General features: G+C 35.0%; 1 protein-coding gene and 1 long non-coding RNA gene across 2 annotated transcripts; both read left to right on the forward strand.

Moving 5' to 3' along the window:
* The first annotated feature begins 2,400 nt into the window (after positions 1-2,400).
* LOC109177130 (probable LRR receptor-like serine/threonine-protein kinase At4g36180) lies at positions 2,401-4,977 on the forward strand. The gene is made up of 3 exons (XM_019326430.1): positions 2,401-3,481; positions 3,701-4,736; positions 4,846-4,977. The coding sequence occupies exons 1-3, from the start codon at positions 2,409-2,411 to the stop codon at positions 4,975-4,977; spliced, it is 2,241 nt and encodes a 746-aa protein (XP_019181975.1). The 5' UTR covers positions 2,401-2,408.
* Positions 4,978-5,219: 242 nt separating this feature from the next.
* LOC109177156 lies at positions 5,220-17,406 on the forward strand. Its single transcript, XR_002053529.1, has 2 exons — positions 5,220-5,653; positions 17,199-17,406. It is a non-coding gene; the product is annotated as an uncharacterized LOC109177156 (long non-coding RNA).
* Positions 17,407-18,302: the final 896 nt, after the last annotated feature.

The following is an 18,302-nucleotide window of genomic DNA, read 5'->3' on the forward strand; positions in this document are numbered from 1 at the left end:
TATATATATAGCACAAGTCATTTTTATACACAGTACATTACAAGGTATTTATGCCCGTTTATCAAATCCATCCATTTCCCATGCCCCGACGCGTACGTGGAGTAAGCAATATAATAGAAATCATGATATAAATAAAGAATAATTATGATAGAAACGAATACTTCATTGAACAATGAAGTTAGGTTATACATTTTCCATGCCCGAGCCCAGGGAGTAAGCAAGCAATAATACAATTAAAGTGATAGATAGATTGAGATGGAATAATTATGATAGAGGTCAGCTTCGCTGAACATACAGTACAATTATGTTATACATTTTCCATGTCCCAACCCATAGAGTAAGCAATGATATTTATATAATTTATGTGGGGTTGAGAAATGCAAAGATTATACCCAAAGTCATTTTCATGCACAGTACAGTGCACCGGCGTGTAATACATGCATTTTCCATGGCGTATGGATGGGAGTAAGCAATAGAAACCAACCAATTAAGTCATGCATTGGCGTACGTATATGTATTGCCGTGTGGACTACGCAATACAACAAATTAAAAAAAAATGCATATGTCTAATTGTCAGAGGTCTAATTAGCATGGAAATCCAGACATTTCTCCATGCCCGTAGAGTACGCATTAGAAATCAACCAAGTCAATGCATGCAAAGACTATTAACCATCCGCGCATAATGCCCGACAATACATGGCCTCATCCCCTAATTAACTTCAATCCTAAATAAATAAATATTTACTTACAGTTTTTCTAAAATAGTTTTTGAGAAAATCGCACTTTTGGTCCTTCAATTGTTTTTAGATATGCAATGTAGTCCCTCATTGTCAATTTTGCAAAATTGGTCCCTCAAATGTTTCAATTGTAGCCAATGTAGCCCTACGGTCAGATTTATCACTAACTAGTGTTAAAATCATGGACAATTTGGTAATTTCACAACACTAAGCTTTACCCCCAATTCTTTCCTTCATGAGAATAAAACCACTATAGTCGAAGACTATATTGGGTATTAACTCAAAAATTCTGAAACTAAGCCACACTCCTTCATGCCTCTTTTTATCCATTCCTCCATTAATTTTAAAACTTTTCCCTAAATTTCTTTGATTAATTACTAAAGTTGCAATTCAATTTTTAACTTCTCTCTACTAATTAATTAAGCACGATTATAATTTTTGGTAGAACCTCATTTATTTACGAGAATGAGACCACAAAAATTCAAAAGATGGCCATACTTCTTTCCTTTCAATTCCCATCAATGCTATTCCTACCTGCCAAATAATATAATTTGAATTCATTCCTATCTTATTTTTTTTCAATGGAATTACAATTTTTTTTCTCCCTAATTTTCTTCTTCTAACCAAACGCCATGTAATCGTGTACTTACTTTTGATCAATTTTGAGGCTAGGTATCAAAAGTGAAAATACTCCAATAATTTATGGAATTAATTCTATTGTTATTGTTAATTTGAAATGGCATCATATTTCGAAAATGTTTGATACACATGCAGCTAATGAGTAGATACGCTATAGGAATATAGGATAGAAGCTTTGCTGAACAGTACAGTGAAGTTATGTTATGTTGAAAATTTTAGTAAAATTAGCAATTTGAGTTGTTTTTGTGGTACAAATATATATGGGGTCTATTTTTTATTTGAGTTGAGTCAAATGGATTCGAGTTCTTCTAAGTGTGACTAAGAAATTGATATATTAAATTTGATAATAAATGAATGAGAAATTAATTATCAAAATGTACTCATTTGAATTGGAAATATAATTAAAATTGGGGATGAGAATGTTTGTAAGAAGTCTTTTTCTCAAATTAGAAAAAAGATGTAATTTGTACTAATATATATGCAATTATCTTTCAAAAAAAAAATAATAATTCTATAATATAGAGGTTCTCTCTCACGCGGCAGAAGCTTTGCTAAATAGTGAAGTTACATTGTATAGTACATTTCCCATGCCCCACCTTGTGGATCGGAGTAAGCAATAGAAATCAAGTCATAATAATTATGATTAATTCATATTCTAGGCCTAATTAGTAAAAATCTAAACATGCAAATAGTAAAATAGAAACTAATTATAGCATTGAACTACTACATAACTACATATAAAGTCTTTATAAACTATAATATTTTTATACAGTAAATATAAATGATCATTATACATTGCATAAAATTAATTTAAATTTTTTGAAAATGAAAATAGTTGGCAACAGAAACCTTTACGACTAAAGTCTGATTACTGCTGGTTGACTGATGATTTAAATAAGGAGGAAATTTCCAGTCCGTTATGTTGATACACATACATTTATTCCACTATAAATAAATACACATAACAATTCAATTCTTGCAAACCAAACAAAATCAAATTAAAAAAAAAAAAAAAAAAAAAACATGAAAGAAATGCATTTGCTCTACTTCTTCATCATATTCTTGTTTACTCTATATGTCTCTTCTTCTTCTTCTTCTTCTTTGAAGGATCATCTCTGTTCTCCTGCTGATGCCTCTCTGCTACTGCATTTCAAAAACCATTTTGACATTAGTGAATCTGCGTCAAAAATATGTGAGGAGTACCCTGAGACACCTGAGGGGGTAATCATTGCTGGCCAACCAATAAAGGAGCTATATTGGGATGAGGGGTCAGATTGTTGCAAATGGGAGGGTGTTACCTGTGATACCTCCACCGGCCATGTTATTGCCTTGGACCTTAGCTGCAGCAATCTTCAAGGATCCATCGAAGCTAACACCACCCTTTTCCAACTTCATCACCTTCAAACCCTCAATCTTGCCTATAATGATTTCTCTTTTGACTCTCTTCCACATGTGATCGGTAGTTTGACTGCCTTGACTCACCTCAACCTTTCAACCACTTTCTTATCCGGAACCATCCCATCTGAAATCTCAAAGCTGTCCAAGTTAGTTTCTCTCGATCTTTCTTATAATTTTGATGAAAGCAGCAATAGTTCGGGTTTATTGTTTCTTCACAATCTCACCAGGCTTGAGGTATTCTCTATGGCTGGTATTGGTCTCCCATTTACCATACCAAGGAATATATCTGCTCAATTACGATATTTAGATCTTTCAAATAACAATATAGTTGACTCAATTCCTGATAACATTTTCCAACTGCCGAAATTAGAATCACTTATTCTACAGCAAAACATGGAGCTAGTTGGTTCATTATCAAAGCTCAGTCGTTGGAATTGCAATCAAACATTACAAGTGTTAGATCTTAGTTGGACGAATATTTCTGGAAAGCTACCAAATTCAATTGGCAATCTCAAGTCTTTGAAGTATTTTATGCTTAGAGAGAGTAGTTTTTCCGGTTTTCTTCCAGAAACAATTGGCAACCTAACCAATTTGAAAGTAATGGAGTTTGAGGGTAATGAATTCAGTGGTAGTCTCCCACCAACAATCTCAAATTTGAACCAACTAACTGTTTTACACATTTCATTCAACCATTTTGAGGGAGAAATTCCAGATATCTTTTCTAACCTCCAAAATCTCGACATTTTAGAACTTGATTCAAACAATTTCCATGGCAGTTTCCCATCTTCAGTTGTAAACCTTACCCAACTTACATATTTAGAATTAGGTAGAAATTCACTAATTGGCCCTCTCCCGTCTGTTGCCAGCCGACTCCAAAAGCTCCAAGTGTTATACTTGTATGAAAACACACTAAATGGCACTATACCTCCCTGGGTTTTTTGCATTCCTTCTTTACTCTTTTTGAACCTCACCCAGAATCAGTTTACAGGGAATCTTCCTGAGATTTCATGCAAATCGTCATTACAAATAGTTGGTTTGAATAATAATCAACTAGATGGTTTGATCCCTCATTCAATTCCAAACCTTTTTCATACAACAGACCTCAACTTGGCATCCAACAATTTCAGTGGCAATATACCTCCCTTTATTTTTAGCATTCCCTCTTTACTCTTTTTGTATCTCAGCGAAAATAGATTTACAGGGAAACTTCCTGAGATTTCTAGTAATTCATCATTAGAAATTGTTGATTTATCTAATAATCAACTAGATGGTTTGATCCCTCATTCAATTTCAAACCTTCTTGATGCAAGCCAACTCAACTTTGCATCAAACAATTTTAGTGGCACTATACCTCCCTGTATTTTTAGCATGCCCTCTTTACTCTTTTTGGATCTCAGCAGAAATAGATTTACAGGGAAACTTCCTGAGATTTCAAGCAAATCATTATTAACCTCTGTTGATTTATCTAACAATCAACTAGATGGTCTGATCCCTCATTCAATTTCAAACCTTCTTAATGCAACAGTCCTCAACTTTGCATTCAACAATTTCAGTGGTGAGATAGCTACAGAAATTTTTTTGAACATGGAAGATCTTATAGTTCTTAATCTTCAGTCCAACCAACTCCAAGGACCTTTAGGTATAGCCATCTGCAACTTGAGTGCGCTTGAGTCTTTGATCTTAAAAAATAACAACCTAAATGGCACAATCCCACAATGCTTGGGGGAACATTACGCACTTTCTGTGTTAGACTTGGGAATGAATGACTTCAATTGGATTTTTCCCACCATGTTTTCAAAGGGCGGCAACAGCTTAACAACCATAGCTTTGAATGGTAATCAACTCCGAGGACCTATTCCAAGATCTTTGGTCAATTGCATTCAACTAGAAGCTCTTGATTTGGGGAACAACAAGTTACAAGATACATTTCCAAAGTGGCTTGGAAATCTTCCAAAGTTACAGGTTTTAGTATTGAGATCTAATAGACTGTATGGACCCATAACCTCATCCAATTCTACAATTTGGTTTCCCAAATTGCAGGTCTTTGATATCTCTTGTAATAGTTTTACAGGAACCCTCCCAAAATATTTTTTCAATGGCTTTAAAAGTATGGTCAATGTCATACATGAAAGTCAACAAGAAGCAAGCTATTTGGAAATACAAACCTCTCAGTTGTGGTCATATGACATTTCAATCACTTTAATGATGAAGGGTTATGAGATTCGACTAGAAAAGGTTTTGACCATCTTAGCTACAATTGATTTGTCAAGCAACAAACTTGAAGGAGAGATTCCAATGCACATTGGAAACTTAAATGCACTAATTGTTCTCAACTTATCACACAATTGCCTCAATGGAAGTATTCCACACCAAATTGGAAATTTGACATTGCTCGAATCTTTGGATATCTCTTGGAACCACTTGGTAGGGAAGATCCCAGAGCAGATCACACAATTGACATTTCTTGAAGTGTTAAACTTGTCTCAAAATCATTTGATTGGGCCCATTCCTAGGAGCAACCAATTTAACACTTTTGGAAATGACTCATATGGAGGAAACCTCAATTTATGTGGATTTCCATTGTCAAGAGAATGCAATGACAACAATAGGTCAAATGAACACCAACAACAACATGTTGAGTTGGAAGATAAATTCTTGAGTGGATTTACTTGGAGAGCGGTAGTGATTGGGTTTTGTTGTGGAATGGTATTTGGAATCTTCATGGAAAATCTCATGGCTCGAACTGGGAAGCCAAAATGGTTGTTTGTGACTTTCTACGGGAATAAGATACGCAAAACCGTTCCAAGGAATGCTTGAATATGCTAATGTTAAAAGGATGAATTTGTTGCTTTTTACAAAAGCGTCACAAATAATGTGAGGTATGCATTTTTCTTTCTAATTTGGGTTTCATTTTCATAGGTTTTTCTTTTCCGCATTGCTTTGGTATTGTTGTATTTTTATGGTTATCTTCGTACTTGATTTATTGGTTAATAAGATTTCAAATTTGAGTGCACGTGGCATTATTAATAATGAAGTGTAAAAACTACACTAATGGAAACTATGTTCAATGAAATATTTTTTCATTTTTAAGATAATATGTTTCATTTATTAATAATGCAACATAAATTATATGAAGATATGCATGATCTAGAAGTGTGCATCTGCTTGGTTTAGAGTATGATGGATAGGAAGTGGAAGTGAACTTTTTGGCTCTCTCTTTAAATCTAGCTTTAATTTATTGTGTAAAAAAAATGTTCCTATAGTGATTGTAGAAGTTGATGTTGAGAAGTCAATTAGTGTATACATTTTAATAATCAAGAAAAAGAATCATTTAAACCAATATGGTTGGCGTGATGGTTCAGCAGTCGTTATATCGTGCACCGCGGTGCATAATTGATTATGCACCGCACGTCGTAACGGCGCCGTTTCTGCAGTTATAACGAAGTGACACTACAATGTGTCTAAACCGACACTGTCTCACGTATTATTTTTATATTATCAAATGAAACTGGAGTTATATCAAAATGATATTGTAATTGTGGTGAAATGAAACTACAGTATATATAAAATGAAACTGAATAACATTTCACATATTTGAGTGTATATTGTACAATGAAGCTGTAATTATATTGAAATGATCATGTAGTTTTGTTTTAATGAAACTATAGTGTATATAAAATAAAATTAAATAACATTTTCACATATTTGAGTGTATAAATATTGAATGAAACTGTAGTTATATCGAAATGAAACTGTAGTTGTGTTGAACTGAAACTGCAGTGTATACAAAAATGAAACTGAAGAACAGAGTTATTTTTTGCGAAGATTCTGTTTCTTTTCATTAAACAAAACGACGTCGTTTTTATGCGCGGTGCATGATCGATCATGCACCACGGTGCACGATATAATTTGCAGTGGTTCAGCACCTCGTCCCTTAAGCATGAGGTTGGGGGTTCGATCTCCACCCATGTGAATGGAGCAAACCATTTGGCCAGTCCATCCCACCCATGTGAATGGAGCAAACCATTTGGTCAGTCCCCTATCACTTAGTGTGCTGACAGTATGGACGGAGGATGGGGATTAGTCTTTCGACTGGAGGGATACCTTTGGGCAACCTAAAGAAAAAAAAAAAAAAGACAAAGAATCATTTTAAGTTAACAGAAATCAATAATCTATATTTATAATGCTACTTTAATTTATAGGTTAAGAAGGATTATATGAATTATAGATTTGTATCATTTTTGGTCTTTCGAGCATTATGATTTACCACTTTTGGTTATAAAATTTAAAATTAACAACGTTTTATGGGTAATGGTACATGGACCCATAAATTTTCACCAAATTTTTTTTATCACAAGATATTAATTCATACAACTTATTTTGTTTTTTCATCAAAAAATAACAGAGTAGAGGCTCCATAGCAAGTAATTCATACTTGACGGTTAAATTACAATCATTATACCATGGATCATGGTCATTTTTAATATACTGATTTATGTACTAAAAGAATATTATTCGTAAATATATCATTTGTGTATTAAAAGTAATACACATAAATAGTGTACATTTAATATATTAGAAATGTACTTTGTATCAATGGTACGGTCCGCATTCCCTGCACATGCAAAAGGTTACTTCTTTCTCTCCAATTCCATACATTCAATGTATTTCCTTGCCTCATTCGTATGTCGCAATAAAGTTTCTTGATTACACTGTTTAATATGTTCTAGCCTGGGCTTTTTTTTTCTTTTTTTTTTTTTTTTTTTGAAGCAAAGGGTCAGATTTTGTTTATTTCTTCTTTCTCCATATCTTCAAGAAAAAAAAAAAGATTTTTTTTCCTTCTTTGGTGAATGTTTGAGGTGTAAAGGAAAGTTATGAAATGCAGAGATATCAGTTGCCAGTTCAGTGCAGAAGGGCAATGCAGTTGCTTAATTCAGTTGCAAAAGAGGCGTTCAATTACATTCTCCTTCATGAATTGAAGGGCCATGGCAGCAGGTGAGCAACCCCAACTTTTTTTCTTGTGCTATCAGGTTAAGATTGTTGAATTGATGTATACATTTTGAGCAAATATCAATTTTGGTCTTACTAGCTTTAGCAAAATGATAGTTTTGGTTCAAATGTTTAATCATTGTCAATTTTCATCCAACACAACTATTGTTTTCATGCCAGTCACCTCTTTGGCTAAAACATGTTGGGATGTAAAATTGGTAAGGGTGTTTTTACTTTTTCATAATTAATATGCCAATTCCAACATGAATAAAAGGGATTAAGCCCTAACTTAAAAATCAATGTTCTTTGTCCTTCCTTGCGTGGCTTCAGCAAAGCTGTAGCAGAGTCGTCATTGATTTTTAAATTAGGGCTTAAAATCCTTAAATCCTTTTTATTCATGTCGGAATTGACATATTAATTATGAAAGGATGAAAATACCCCTACCAATTTCACATTCCGTTATGTTTTAGCATAAGGTATGATCGGCGCGATCAATTTTGGTACGAAAACAATAGTTCTTGGATGATAATTGGTAGTGATTAAACATGTGGATCAAAACTGTCATTTTTCTAATACTAGTGGGACCAAAATTAGTATAGAAGTAGATAAAACTGCAATGTTGATTTTCTGGTTCTATGTTTTGTACGTGTTTGGGTATTTCTTTAAGTTGGAGGCTGCAATATAATATTTGAAATTAATATAGACGTTGGACTCGGTAATGTTGAAACTGGCGTTGTGACACAATTAATTTATAACGTAGTTCGGGCAAACAACCCTAATCTGCGAGGCACTTCTCAAATTGAGAATTTGCCTAAATCCACTAAAAGCTTGATATTCAAAGTACACTTAGTTTAGGGAACAGGGATTACACAATATGATTTCCTATCAAACTATTGTGACATAAACACTTGTACTACTTTTCAAGGGAATTTGGGTATCTCTTCTCAATGACTCTCGTGCTCACGATTAGGTGTTGAAAGCTTGAGTTCTTGTGATTGAGAGTGGCTTCTTTTATAGGATCAAATAACCTTTGGTTGTGTATGAATAGGTTATTAATCCTAATCATAGTTGGATTATGATATCTAATATGATTGGGACACGGTTTTTGCATCTAACATTTTGACAATTCATTTGAGGTCAACACTCTCCCCCTTTGTCAAACTTTTGCAAAAACCTTGATCCTTAGAGAGACTTGATTCTTGACTTATCTCCCCCTTAGTTTGATCCCAGTCTTGATGTGTCTTCTTCTTGCTTTTGATTCCCCCTCCTTTTTTTTTTTTTTTTTTTTTTTTCCTTTTTAAATGAGATCCTATAGCATAATGCTGTAATATGCAGATGCAACAAATATTCAAGAATAGACAATTGTTGGGACTGCTACACAGTATAGATCACAAGAAGTTTGTCAAATAATCTTGATACTTCAAGTCTTCAAAAGATAATCACCAATAGCCTGCCAGGACATAAGTAGATTTGTCCAGTCATCCTATATGCTCCAAGACACTCCGGATACTCTAAGTGTTCAGACACTGTCAGACATAGTCTTTCAAAAGGAAAAAAAATGTAGTCAAAACATCCTGTTATATATTCCAGATAGATCAGTTGAGTTCCCAAAAACAAACAGTCACAAATAGATCAATTAAACAGCTGATTTCCATATCCAAAGACAGTTCAGCTGAGTTCCCAAAAACAAACAGTCACAAATAGATCAATTTAACAGCTGATTCCCATATTCAAAGACAGTCACAAAAAAAAATCAACTTCCTGGAGTAGATTAGATTATCTACAGCTGATTCCCAGATTAGATTATCTACAGCTAATTCCCACCCATTTTCTCCCCCTTTTTGCTAAAAGTTTGAGAATGTTTGGTAGATTTTTCACTACTTTCTTCTTCATCTTTTTGTCCATCTTCTTCTTCATTATCTGCTTGTTCTTCTTCAACTTCCTGACCATCTTCTTCATTATTTTCACTGCCACTTTCTTCTTCAATTTCCTGACCATTTTCTTCATTATTTCCACTGTCATTTTCTTCTTCATTTTCCTGATCATCTTCTGCTTTATCATCTGCTTTTAGGGCTGTCAACCATTGTAGTACTTCTGCTCTTTCTTCTTTGATTTCCATGTGTCTTCGTAACAATTGTTTTTCTGAGTCATCTAATTATTTTAACCTTTTTTCAAAGTATTTGATTAGAGTTTGCTGGTCAGTTGGATCATCTGCTGGGACTGAGGCCTTGAGGTCATTTTGGTGTGCCCCCTTTTTCAGTTTTATGGTTGTGTTCAAGGTTTTGACTTGTACTTTTGTTCCCTGAGACTTTAGCCCTTGCTTGGTTAGGATAGAGTAGATCAGATTTGGAAAGATTAGTAGGGCTTTTGACTCTCTGTTTTCTGCAAAGTGTGTGATCTGTGAGTGAATAATAACTCCAAGATTGATTTTGATCCCTTTCCCTATTTTGTATAGCAGTTCTGCTAGGCTCCGCTTAACTGTTGATTCATGTCGAGATGGCATCCAATTGACAAGGGCAATTTTCTATAGTATAGCATACTTGCTTGTTAGGGATGCGACCTTGATTTTGTTTTTGTCAAAACTTACATTTCCAGCTATAAGTTCATGGGCTACCTGCTCACTTTCTAGTTGAATATTTTGGTCCCCTGTAGTTGTCCCTAGGTATTCATTGATGATTTCAGGGTTGAACTCATAAAATTTTCTTCTTAGATATACCTTTCCAAACATTGGGTTATTGGGGTTGGTTGTAGCTTTGGTGAGGCTGCTATAGAATTCCTTGATTGCTTGTTCCTCATAGGGGTAGATATTTGTGACTGACCCCAGTAGTTGGTTTCTTGTTAGAGCATCAGATATTTGTTCATAGTTTTCCAGTTTGTCTAGTACAAGAAGTTTCTGGTTGATGATGTTTTTCTCCATAAATTTATTCCACCCTTTGGCATTTTCTCTAGTCAAAAATTTTGGACTATAGGGTTTTGGCAGTTTTGACAGGTCAGCATCACTAACAACCTTTTGTTTCCCTTTATCCTTAGCATTCAATTTCTTTCTCTTCTTGTCTGAGGCCCTTTTTACACATTCAGTGTCTTCTCTTATATCTTCGGGTACCCATTCTTGTTCTTCTTCTGTGATTTTTTCTTTTTGTTTCTTAGTATTACTCTGTCTTGGGGGAAGTATGTTAGGAGTTCCTCGGGGGGGTCTAGCATAAATTGGGAAATCATTGGGCCTTTTTGCTCTAGGATCTGCCCCTTCGTAAGGGTCAGACCTTTTCCTTTTTTCTGTTCTCTATCGGACAGAGGAGGTGGAGGTGAGGGTTCAATAGTGGGATGATCTTCCTCTTCTTGGGTACAATTAGTATTATCTCTAATTTCATCCACAGTGGGTAGAGAAATTGTAAAATCCCCATGTAAATCAACTGTAAGATTACCTGGACTAGGGTTTCGACATTCTTGAATTTCTTCGAATGGGACTTGTGAGATGGGGACCAGGTCCATGATGATGGTGGTGGGATCTTCTTCTTCGATGCATACCGGGTTTGATGGAACTCTGGTGCCGGCGGACTACGGAGTGGTTCCTCTCCGATGTATCTTCCCTTTCCTTTGGTTTCTTGTTCTCACCATTGTTGTTGCTCTGTTGTGGAGTGTGGAAGATGATCGTGGGGATTTGATCGTCTCCGATGTATCTTCCCTTTCCTTTGGTTTCTTGTTCTCACCATTGTTGTTGCTCTGTTGTGGAGTGTGGAAGATGATCGTGGGGATTTGATCGTGGATGAGAGCTCTCAATCGAATGTCCACAATGAAATGTTTAATTTGGGAATTTCCAGAAGTTGGGCGGGTTATGGACTGCTTATATTGGATAGTTGGGTTGGTCCTCTTAAGATTACAGTATGGACTTCTTATATATATATATATATATATATATATATATATATATATATATTTATTTATTTATTTTTTTGAAAGCTACTAGTTCTATTACATTGTAGTATCTGTTCATATACTTTTCTCAACCTAATGAAACACAAAGAACCAATAACGCCTCCACTAAGGCTTGAACTCATAATCTTCCAATTGGAAGTCCAACTCGGATACCATTAGACCACATAGTCCTGGTATATACATATATATATATATATATATATATAATATTTTTTTTTGTTTTTTGTTTTTTGTTTTTTTTTTTTTAAATGACTTGCCCATGTATTTATTCACAAAGTGCACAGTCCTATTTCGGCTCTTAATTTTGCATATCTATTTCCATCGAGTGCCTTGGTTAGTATATCAGCAAGCTGGTTTTCCGTATTGATATGTGTGAGGTTGATAATTTCATTCTCTACTAACTCCCTTATAAAATGATGTCTGATGTCGATGTGTTTTGTTCTTGAGTGTTGTACTGGGTTTTTGGAGATGTCTATTGCACTTTTGTTATCGCAGTGTATGGTCATAGTTGTTTGATGTATTCTATAATCTTCAAGCATCTGTTTCATCCAAAGTAGTTGTGTACAACAGCTTCCAGCTGCGATGTATTCTGCCTCTGCTGTTGATAATGATATAGAACTTTGTTTTTTTGCTTATCCAAGAAACGAGATTTGTTCCTAGGAAAAAACAACCTCCTGAGGTGCTTTTTCTGTCATCTATGTTTCCTGCCCAGTCAGCATCGCAATAGGCTGATAAGTGATGATTGGTATCGAAAGAATACCATATTCCTAATTCGGTAGTTCCTTTAACATATTTAATGACTCTTTTTACTGCTTTTAGATGTTGTTCAGTAGGATTTGCTTGATATCTTGCACATATTCCTACTCCAAAGCTTAGATCTGATCTACTAGCAGTTAGATATAGTATACCTCTTATCATACTTCAATATAGGGTATGCTCAACTTGTTTTCCTTCAATATATTTTGAGATTCTTTCTGTTGTTGGAACTGGTGTTCTGACAACTTTGCTTTCCTCTAGTCCGAATCTCTTAACTAGGTTCTTTGCATATTTGCTTTGTGAAATGAAGATCCCACTGTCTTGTTGTTTGATTTGTAGACCTAGAAAATAGGTTAGTTCACCAACCATGCTCATCTCAAATTCTCCTTCCATGTTAGTGATGAATTAGTTTTTGTGGTGTTCAAGTGTAGCCAAAGACTATGTCATCAACATAGATTTGGGCAATGACTATATCTTGACCATAGTGTTTGACAAATAGAGTTTTGTCCACACTACCTCTTTTGTAACCCTTTTTGGCTAGGAATTCAGTGAGACGTTCGTACCAAGCCCGTGGTGCTTGTTTTAGCCCATATAGTGCTTTATTGAGTTTAAATACACTGTGGAAAATGTGGGTCTTCAAACCCTTTTGGTTGAGCAACATAGACTTCTTCTTTTAGATTACCATTTAAGAATGCTGTTTTCACGTCCATTTGGTAAAGTTTTATCTTGAGTATGCAGGCTACTGCTATGAGAAGCCGGATTGATTCAATTCTGGCTACTGGAGCAAATGTTTCCTCAAAATTTGTTCCTTCAACTTGAGTGTATCCTTGTGATACTAGTCGGGCTTTGTTTCGTATAACGTTTCCTTGTTCATCTGTTTTATTCTTGTAGATCCATTTTGTTCCTATGATATTGACGTTTTCCGTTTTAGAGACTAACTGCCAGACATTGTTTCTTTCAAACTGTTGTAACTCTTCGTGCATGGCTTCCACCCAAAATTCATCTTTTAAGGCTTCCGTGATGTTTTTGGGTTCTATTTTTGAGGTGTAGCAATAGTCGTAGTCTCCTTCTTCCATTTTTTGATAGTCACGTTTCTTTCCTCTAGTTATGATTCCTTCATTGAGTCCTCCTATGATGTTTTCTACTGGATGATTTTTCTGTATCCTGGTCTCATCAGTAGTGAGAGTTTCTTTGATTTCCTTAAGATTTTCTTCTTCTTCTTTCTCTGTTGATTCTGTTTCGGATTTCTGATTTTGTGGTGTTGAAACTGTTGTTTCAACAACAGTTGTTTCTTCATCATTGGTGGGGAAATCTTCTGTTGTTGTGTCATTGACCACAACATTTATAGATTCCATGACAGTGTATGTCCTAAGATTAAATACTCGATATGCCCTGCTGTTTGAGGAGTATCCTAGGAAAATCCCTTCATCCCCTTTGATGTCAAATTTTCTCAATGATTCTCTATCTTTAGAATATAGCATTTACTTCCAAACACATGTGTGTGTTTTTAAATTTGGTGTTTTTCCTTTCCAGATTTGATATGGTGTCATGTTGGTTTCTTTTCGTATGAATACTCGATTTATCAAGTAGCATGCTGTATTAACTGCTTCTGCCCAGAATTTTGATGGAAGTCTCTTGTGGTTTAAGAGAACCCTTGCCATTTCTTGGATAGTTTGATTCTTTCGTTCGACTACTCCATTTTGTTGGGGTGTTTTTGGTGCGGAGAACTCATGATGAATCCCATTTTCTATGCAGTATTCCTTGAATTTTGAGTTCTCGAACTCCCTTCCATGATCACTTCTTAGACGAATGATTTTTCCTATTCTTCCATCCTTTTCATTCTGGATTTTGATAATGAGAGTTTTGAATATTGTGAATGCTTCAGATTTTTCTCTAAGAAAGTTTACCCATGTGAATCGTGAATAGTCATTGACTGTTACATAAACTTATCTTTTTCCTCCTATGCTTTCTGTCTGAGTTAGCCCAAATAGGTCCATGTGAAGTAGTTCTAGGATTCTAGAAGTGTGTATTCCTGAGGTTTTCTTGTGGGCTGTTCGTGTTATTTTGTTTTCAAGGCATGCATCACATTTTTTGTTTTCGTCTAGGTCAAGTGTTGGAACTCCTCGGTAGACTCCCTTCTTCAAACCCTTTTTCATGTCATGAAAGTTTATGTGACCCATCCGTTGGTTCCATAATTGTGTTTGATTGACGGTTGTCTGTAAGCAAGTTAGATCACGGTCCCATGTGTAGCATTTATTTGTGGATTTTCTTCCGATCATAACACATTCATGATTTTGATTGAGAACATTGCAACTATCCTTTGAAAATTCCACTTTAAGTTCATCTTCACATAGTTGGCTTATACTGATCAAGTTTGCTTTTAATCCTTGTACTAAGAAGACCTTTGACAGTTTTGGCAGCCCATATACGTTCAAGGTTCCATTTGCGATAATTCTCCCTTTTCCTCCATCTCCAAAGGTAACATATCCTTCATTTTTATATTGTATATTCTCTAAATTTTCTGGATTTCCAGTCATATGCCTGGAGCATCCGCTGTCAAAATACCATATATCTTGCTATTTGTTTGTTTTGGAGGTATATGCAACATTTTGGTCTTTTCTTACCCAGATTTTCTTGCTATTACTTCTGTTATGTGATGGCCATACTCTGTTGTTTTTCCTGTAGTAAAAATCATTTTGTCTTTTGTAGCAGTGTGCTTTGATGTGTCCCAGTTTGTGGCAATAGTAGCACCTTATTCTTCTTCGGTGTCGGAAGTGCTGTTGTGACACTTCCTGTATCTCAGTTTGGTGATTCTCACTGGTGTCTGTGCTTTGAGTCCTAGGTCTTTTGATAAGCTCCTTGATTTCTTGTAGTAGTTTAGCTTCTCTGTTTTTGAAGTCTGATAGTTCATTTTGAGCTTCTTTGTATTGTTTTTCTACTCGATCTTTTTCGTTTTTTAAATAATGATTTTCTTCCATGAGTTCTAAATTTACCTTGATGATCTGCTCCCACTTGGCATTTAGTTGAGTGTATGCCTCTAGTAGCTCTTGCATGTCATCATTATTGTTACTTTCATGGCTGGCGGTAAAAGCTACGAAATTTGTGTTGCTGCCATCTTCTTCACTATCTGAGTCATCGCTCAGGGTTGTTATATATGTCTTATTTTTCCTTTTCAAGTATGTGGCACATTCTGATTGGATATGCCCAAATCCTTTGCATTCATTACATTGTATTCCTTCCGTGATTGCATTATCTCTTCGTTTTGGATTGAATGGTTTTTGATTGACTATGGAATTTCCTTGGTTGTTCGAGAAATTTTTATTCCTGAACTTGTTGAACTTTTTGAGAACTCGATTAAAATTCTTTGTCAATAGGGCAATTGACTGTTCCATGGTTTCTGAATCAGTTTCTGAGTTCTCTTCTTGTTTGGACTGTAAAGCTATTCCTTTGCCATTGTTTTTCTGGTTTTGCAACATCTCAAGCTCGTAGGTTTGAAGATTTCCCATTAGGTCACTAAGTTTATATGTATTCAAATCTTTATTTTCTTGAATAGCAGTGACTTTTATTAGGAATCTTCCAGGTAGTGAGCGTAGTACCTTTTTGACAATCCTATGTTCGGGTATAGGTTCCCCTAGGTTGAATGCTTCTCCAGAGATACTCAAAACTCTGGCACTGAATTGGGTGATGCTCTCTTCTTCTTCCATTTTTAGATTTTCAAATTCTGTTTGTATCATCTGTAGTTTAGATTGTCTTACAGATGTGTTTCCCTCATGATGATTGCACAATATACTCCACGCAGTTTTGGCTATGCGAGTAGAGGCAATTAGTTTGAATGTGTCTTCGCTTACTGCTCCATATATTGCATTCATAGCCTTCGAGTTGAAGTCATATTCAGTTTTCTCCTCTTCACTCCAATCGATTCTAGTTTTAGCATTTCCTTTGTCATCGACTGGAGTTTTCCATTCGTTCTCTATTGCATTCCAGACACCTTCTCCTTGTGCTAAAATGTATATCTGCATTCAAGCTTTCCAGTAGGAAAAGTTTGTGCCAAGTAGGGCTGGTGGTCTATTGTTTGAAAGACCTTCTCTAGGGAATTCCATTTGGATCCTGCAAATAACTTAAGCAGACCCGCTCTGATACCAACTGAAATTAATATAGACGTTGGACTCGGTAATGTTGAAACTGGCGTTGTGACACAATTAATTTATAACGCAGTTCGGGCAAACAACCCTAATCTGCGAGGCACTTCTCAAATTGAGAATTTGCCTAAATCCACTAAAAGCTTGATATTCAAAGTACACTTAGTTTAGGGAACAGGGATTACACAATATGATTTCCTATCAAACTATTGTGACCTAAACACTTGTACTACTTTTCAAGGGAATTTGGGTATCTCTTCTCAATGACTCTCGTGCTCACGATTAGGTGTTGAAAGCTTGAGTTCTTGTGATTGAGAGTGGCTTCTTTTATAGGATCAAATAACCTTAGGTTGTGTATGAATAGGTTATTAATCCTAATCATAGTTGGATTATGATATCTAATATGATTGGGACACGGTTTTTGCATCTAACATTTTGACAATTCATTTGAGGTCAACAATATTTATGATTGATATATATATATATATATATATATATATATATATATATATATATATATATATGTCCCAATTTTGTTGCTGAATTCTCATTATAATGAAAGGATAACAAAAAATGAGCAATATTGAATGCTACTATTTATTTTCAGGCTTGTGCAGTTTTAATAAATGCTGGCCAAGCTAATGCAGCCACGGAAATTGGTTTTTAATTTCAATTTAGAAAGCTTTGCTTTATGCTTGGTTTAAGGATCCAGCCCTGTTTTGATATGCATGCATGTGCTTAATTATCTTCAGACTCTACATAAAGTTTCTCATCTTCCAATTTAATAAGCATTATAAATAAAAATAGTTTTATCTCCAAACTTCGCCAGCCCCAGAAGATGTTCAAATTTTTATTGGACTTTAGATTGATATGTAGCTAAGAGTTATTTGCATGATGCAATAGAATGATCAACTGCTCTAGCTAATGTAGAGTATGCAGTTTTCCATTCTCTATTATAGGACAATTCTTTTTCTAACCTATCAAAAACAAAAAGATCGAAGCCCTGCATCAAATGACAATCTTTTAATAACTACCACTGCACTGATCTTGTTAGCAATAGTGTGGCTAGCTATTGAGTTGGAATGAATTGAAGTAATTAATCTTATATGATCTTCTATATATTTATTTATTTTTTGCATTGCTTGCTACAGTAATTAGCGAGCTGAGCTGTTTATTGCTCATATTCTGATCTGCAGGTTGGAATGAGGAACACATATAAGAGTTGGTGGCATGGCAAAGGGTTCTGGCATCATCCATCCTAACATGCCGACAATGCTTGGTATACATCATTTTGTCTCATAATTCTACCCTGAAAATAGTATTTGTTTCTTTTACTCGTTGCTACTATACATTTGCAAATCTTTCAGGTTGTTACTACTGATGCCTCAGTTACAAGTAATGTTTGGAGACGAATGGTACATGTTTTCGTTAATCTGGAAAAGTTTTAACCAAATTATGGTAAGTAATAGTGGTGCGTTATCAACTTTAACTTGGCATAAAGGAATAATACCAGCTCATCTATGGCTCGGTTAATAGTCTTATTTAAACTGCAAGCTTAATTTTTAATTCTCTTCATCATGTCTACAATTTTCTAGTGATAAATATATTTGTTTCGATCCAATTTTGTCTTTTGGTTTACCTAACTAAATCTTGTTAGGGTTACTTCCATTTATTAAACATTCTAAACGTCTCCAGATACACATGATTCATA

Source organism: Ipomoea nil, unplaced genomic scaffold (genome assembly GCF_001879475.1).
Source record: "Ipomoea nil cultivar Tokyo-kokei standard unplaced genomic scaffold, Asagao_1.1 scaffold0800, whole genome shotgun sequence".
NCBI lineage: Eukaryota > Viridiplantae > Streptophyta > Magnoliopsida > Solanales > Convolvulaceae > Ipomoea > Ipomoea nil.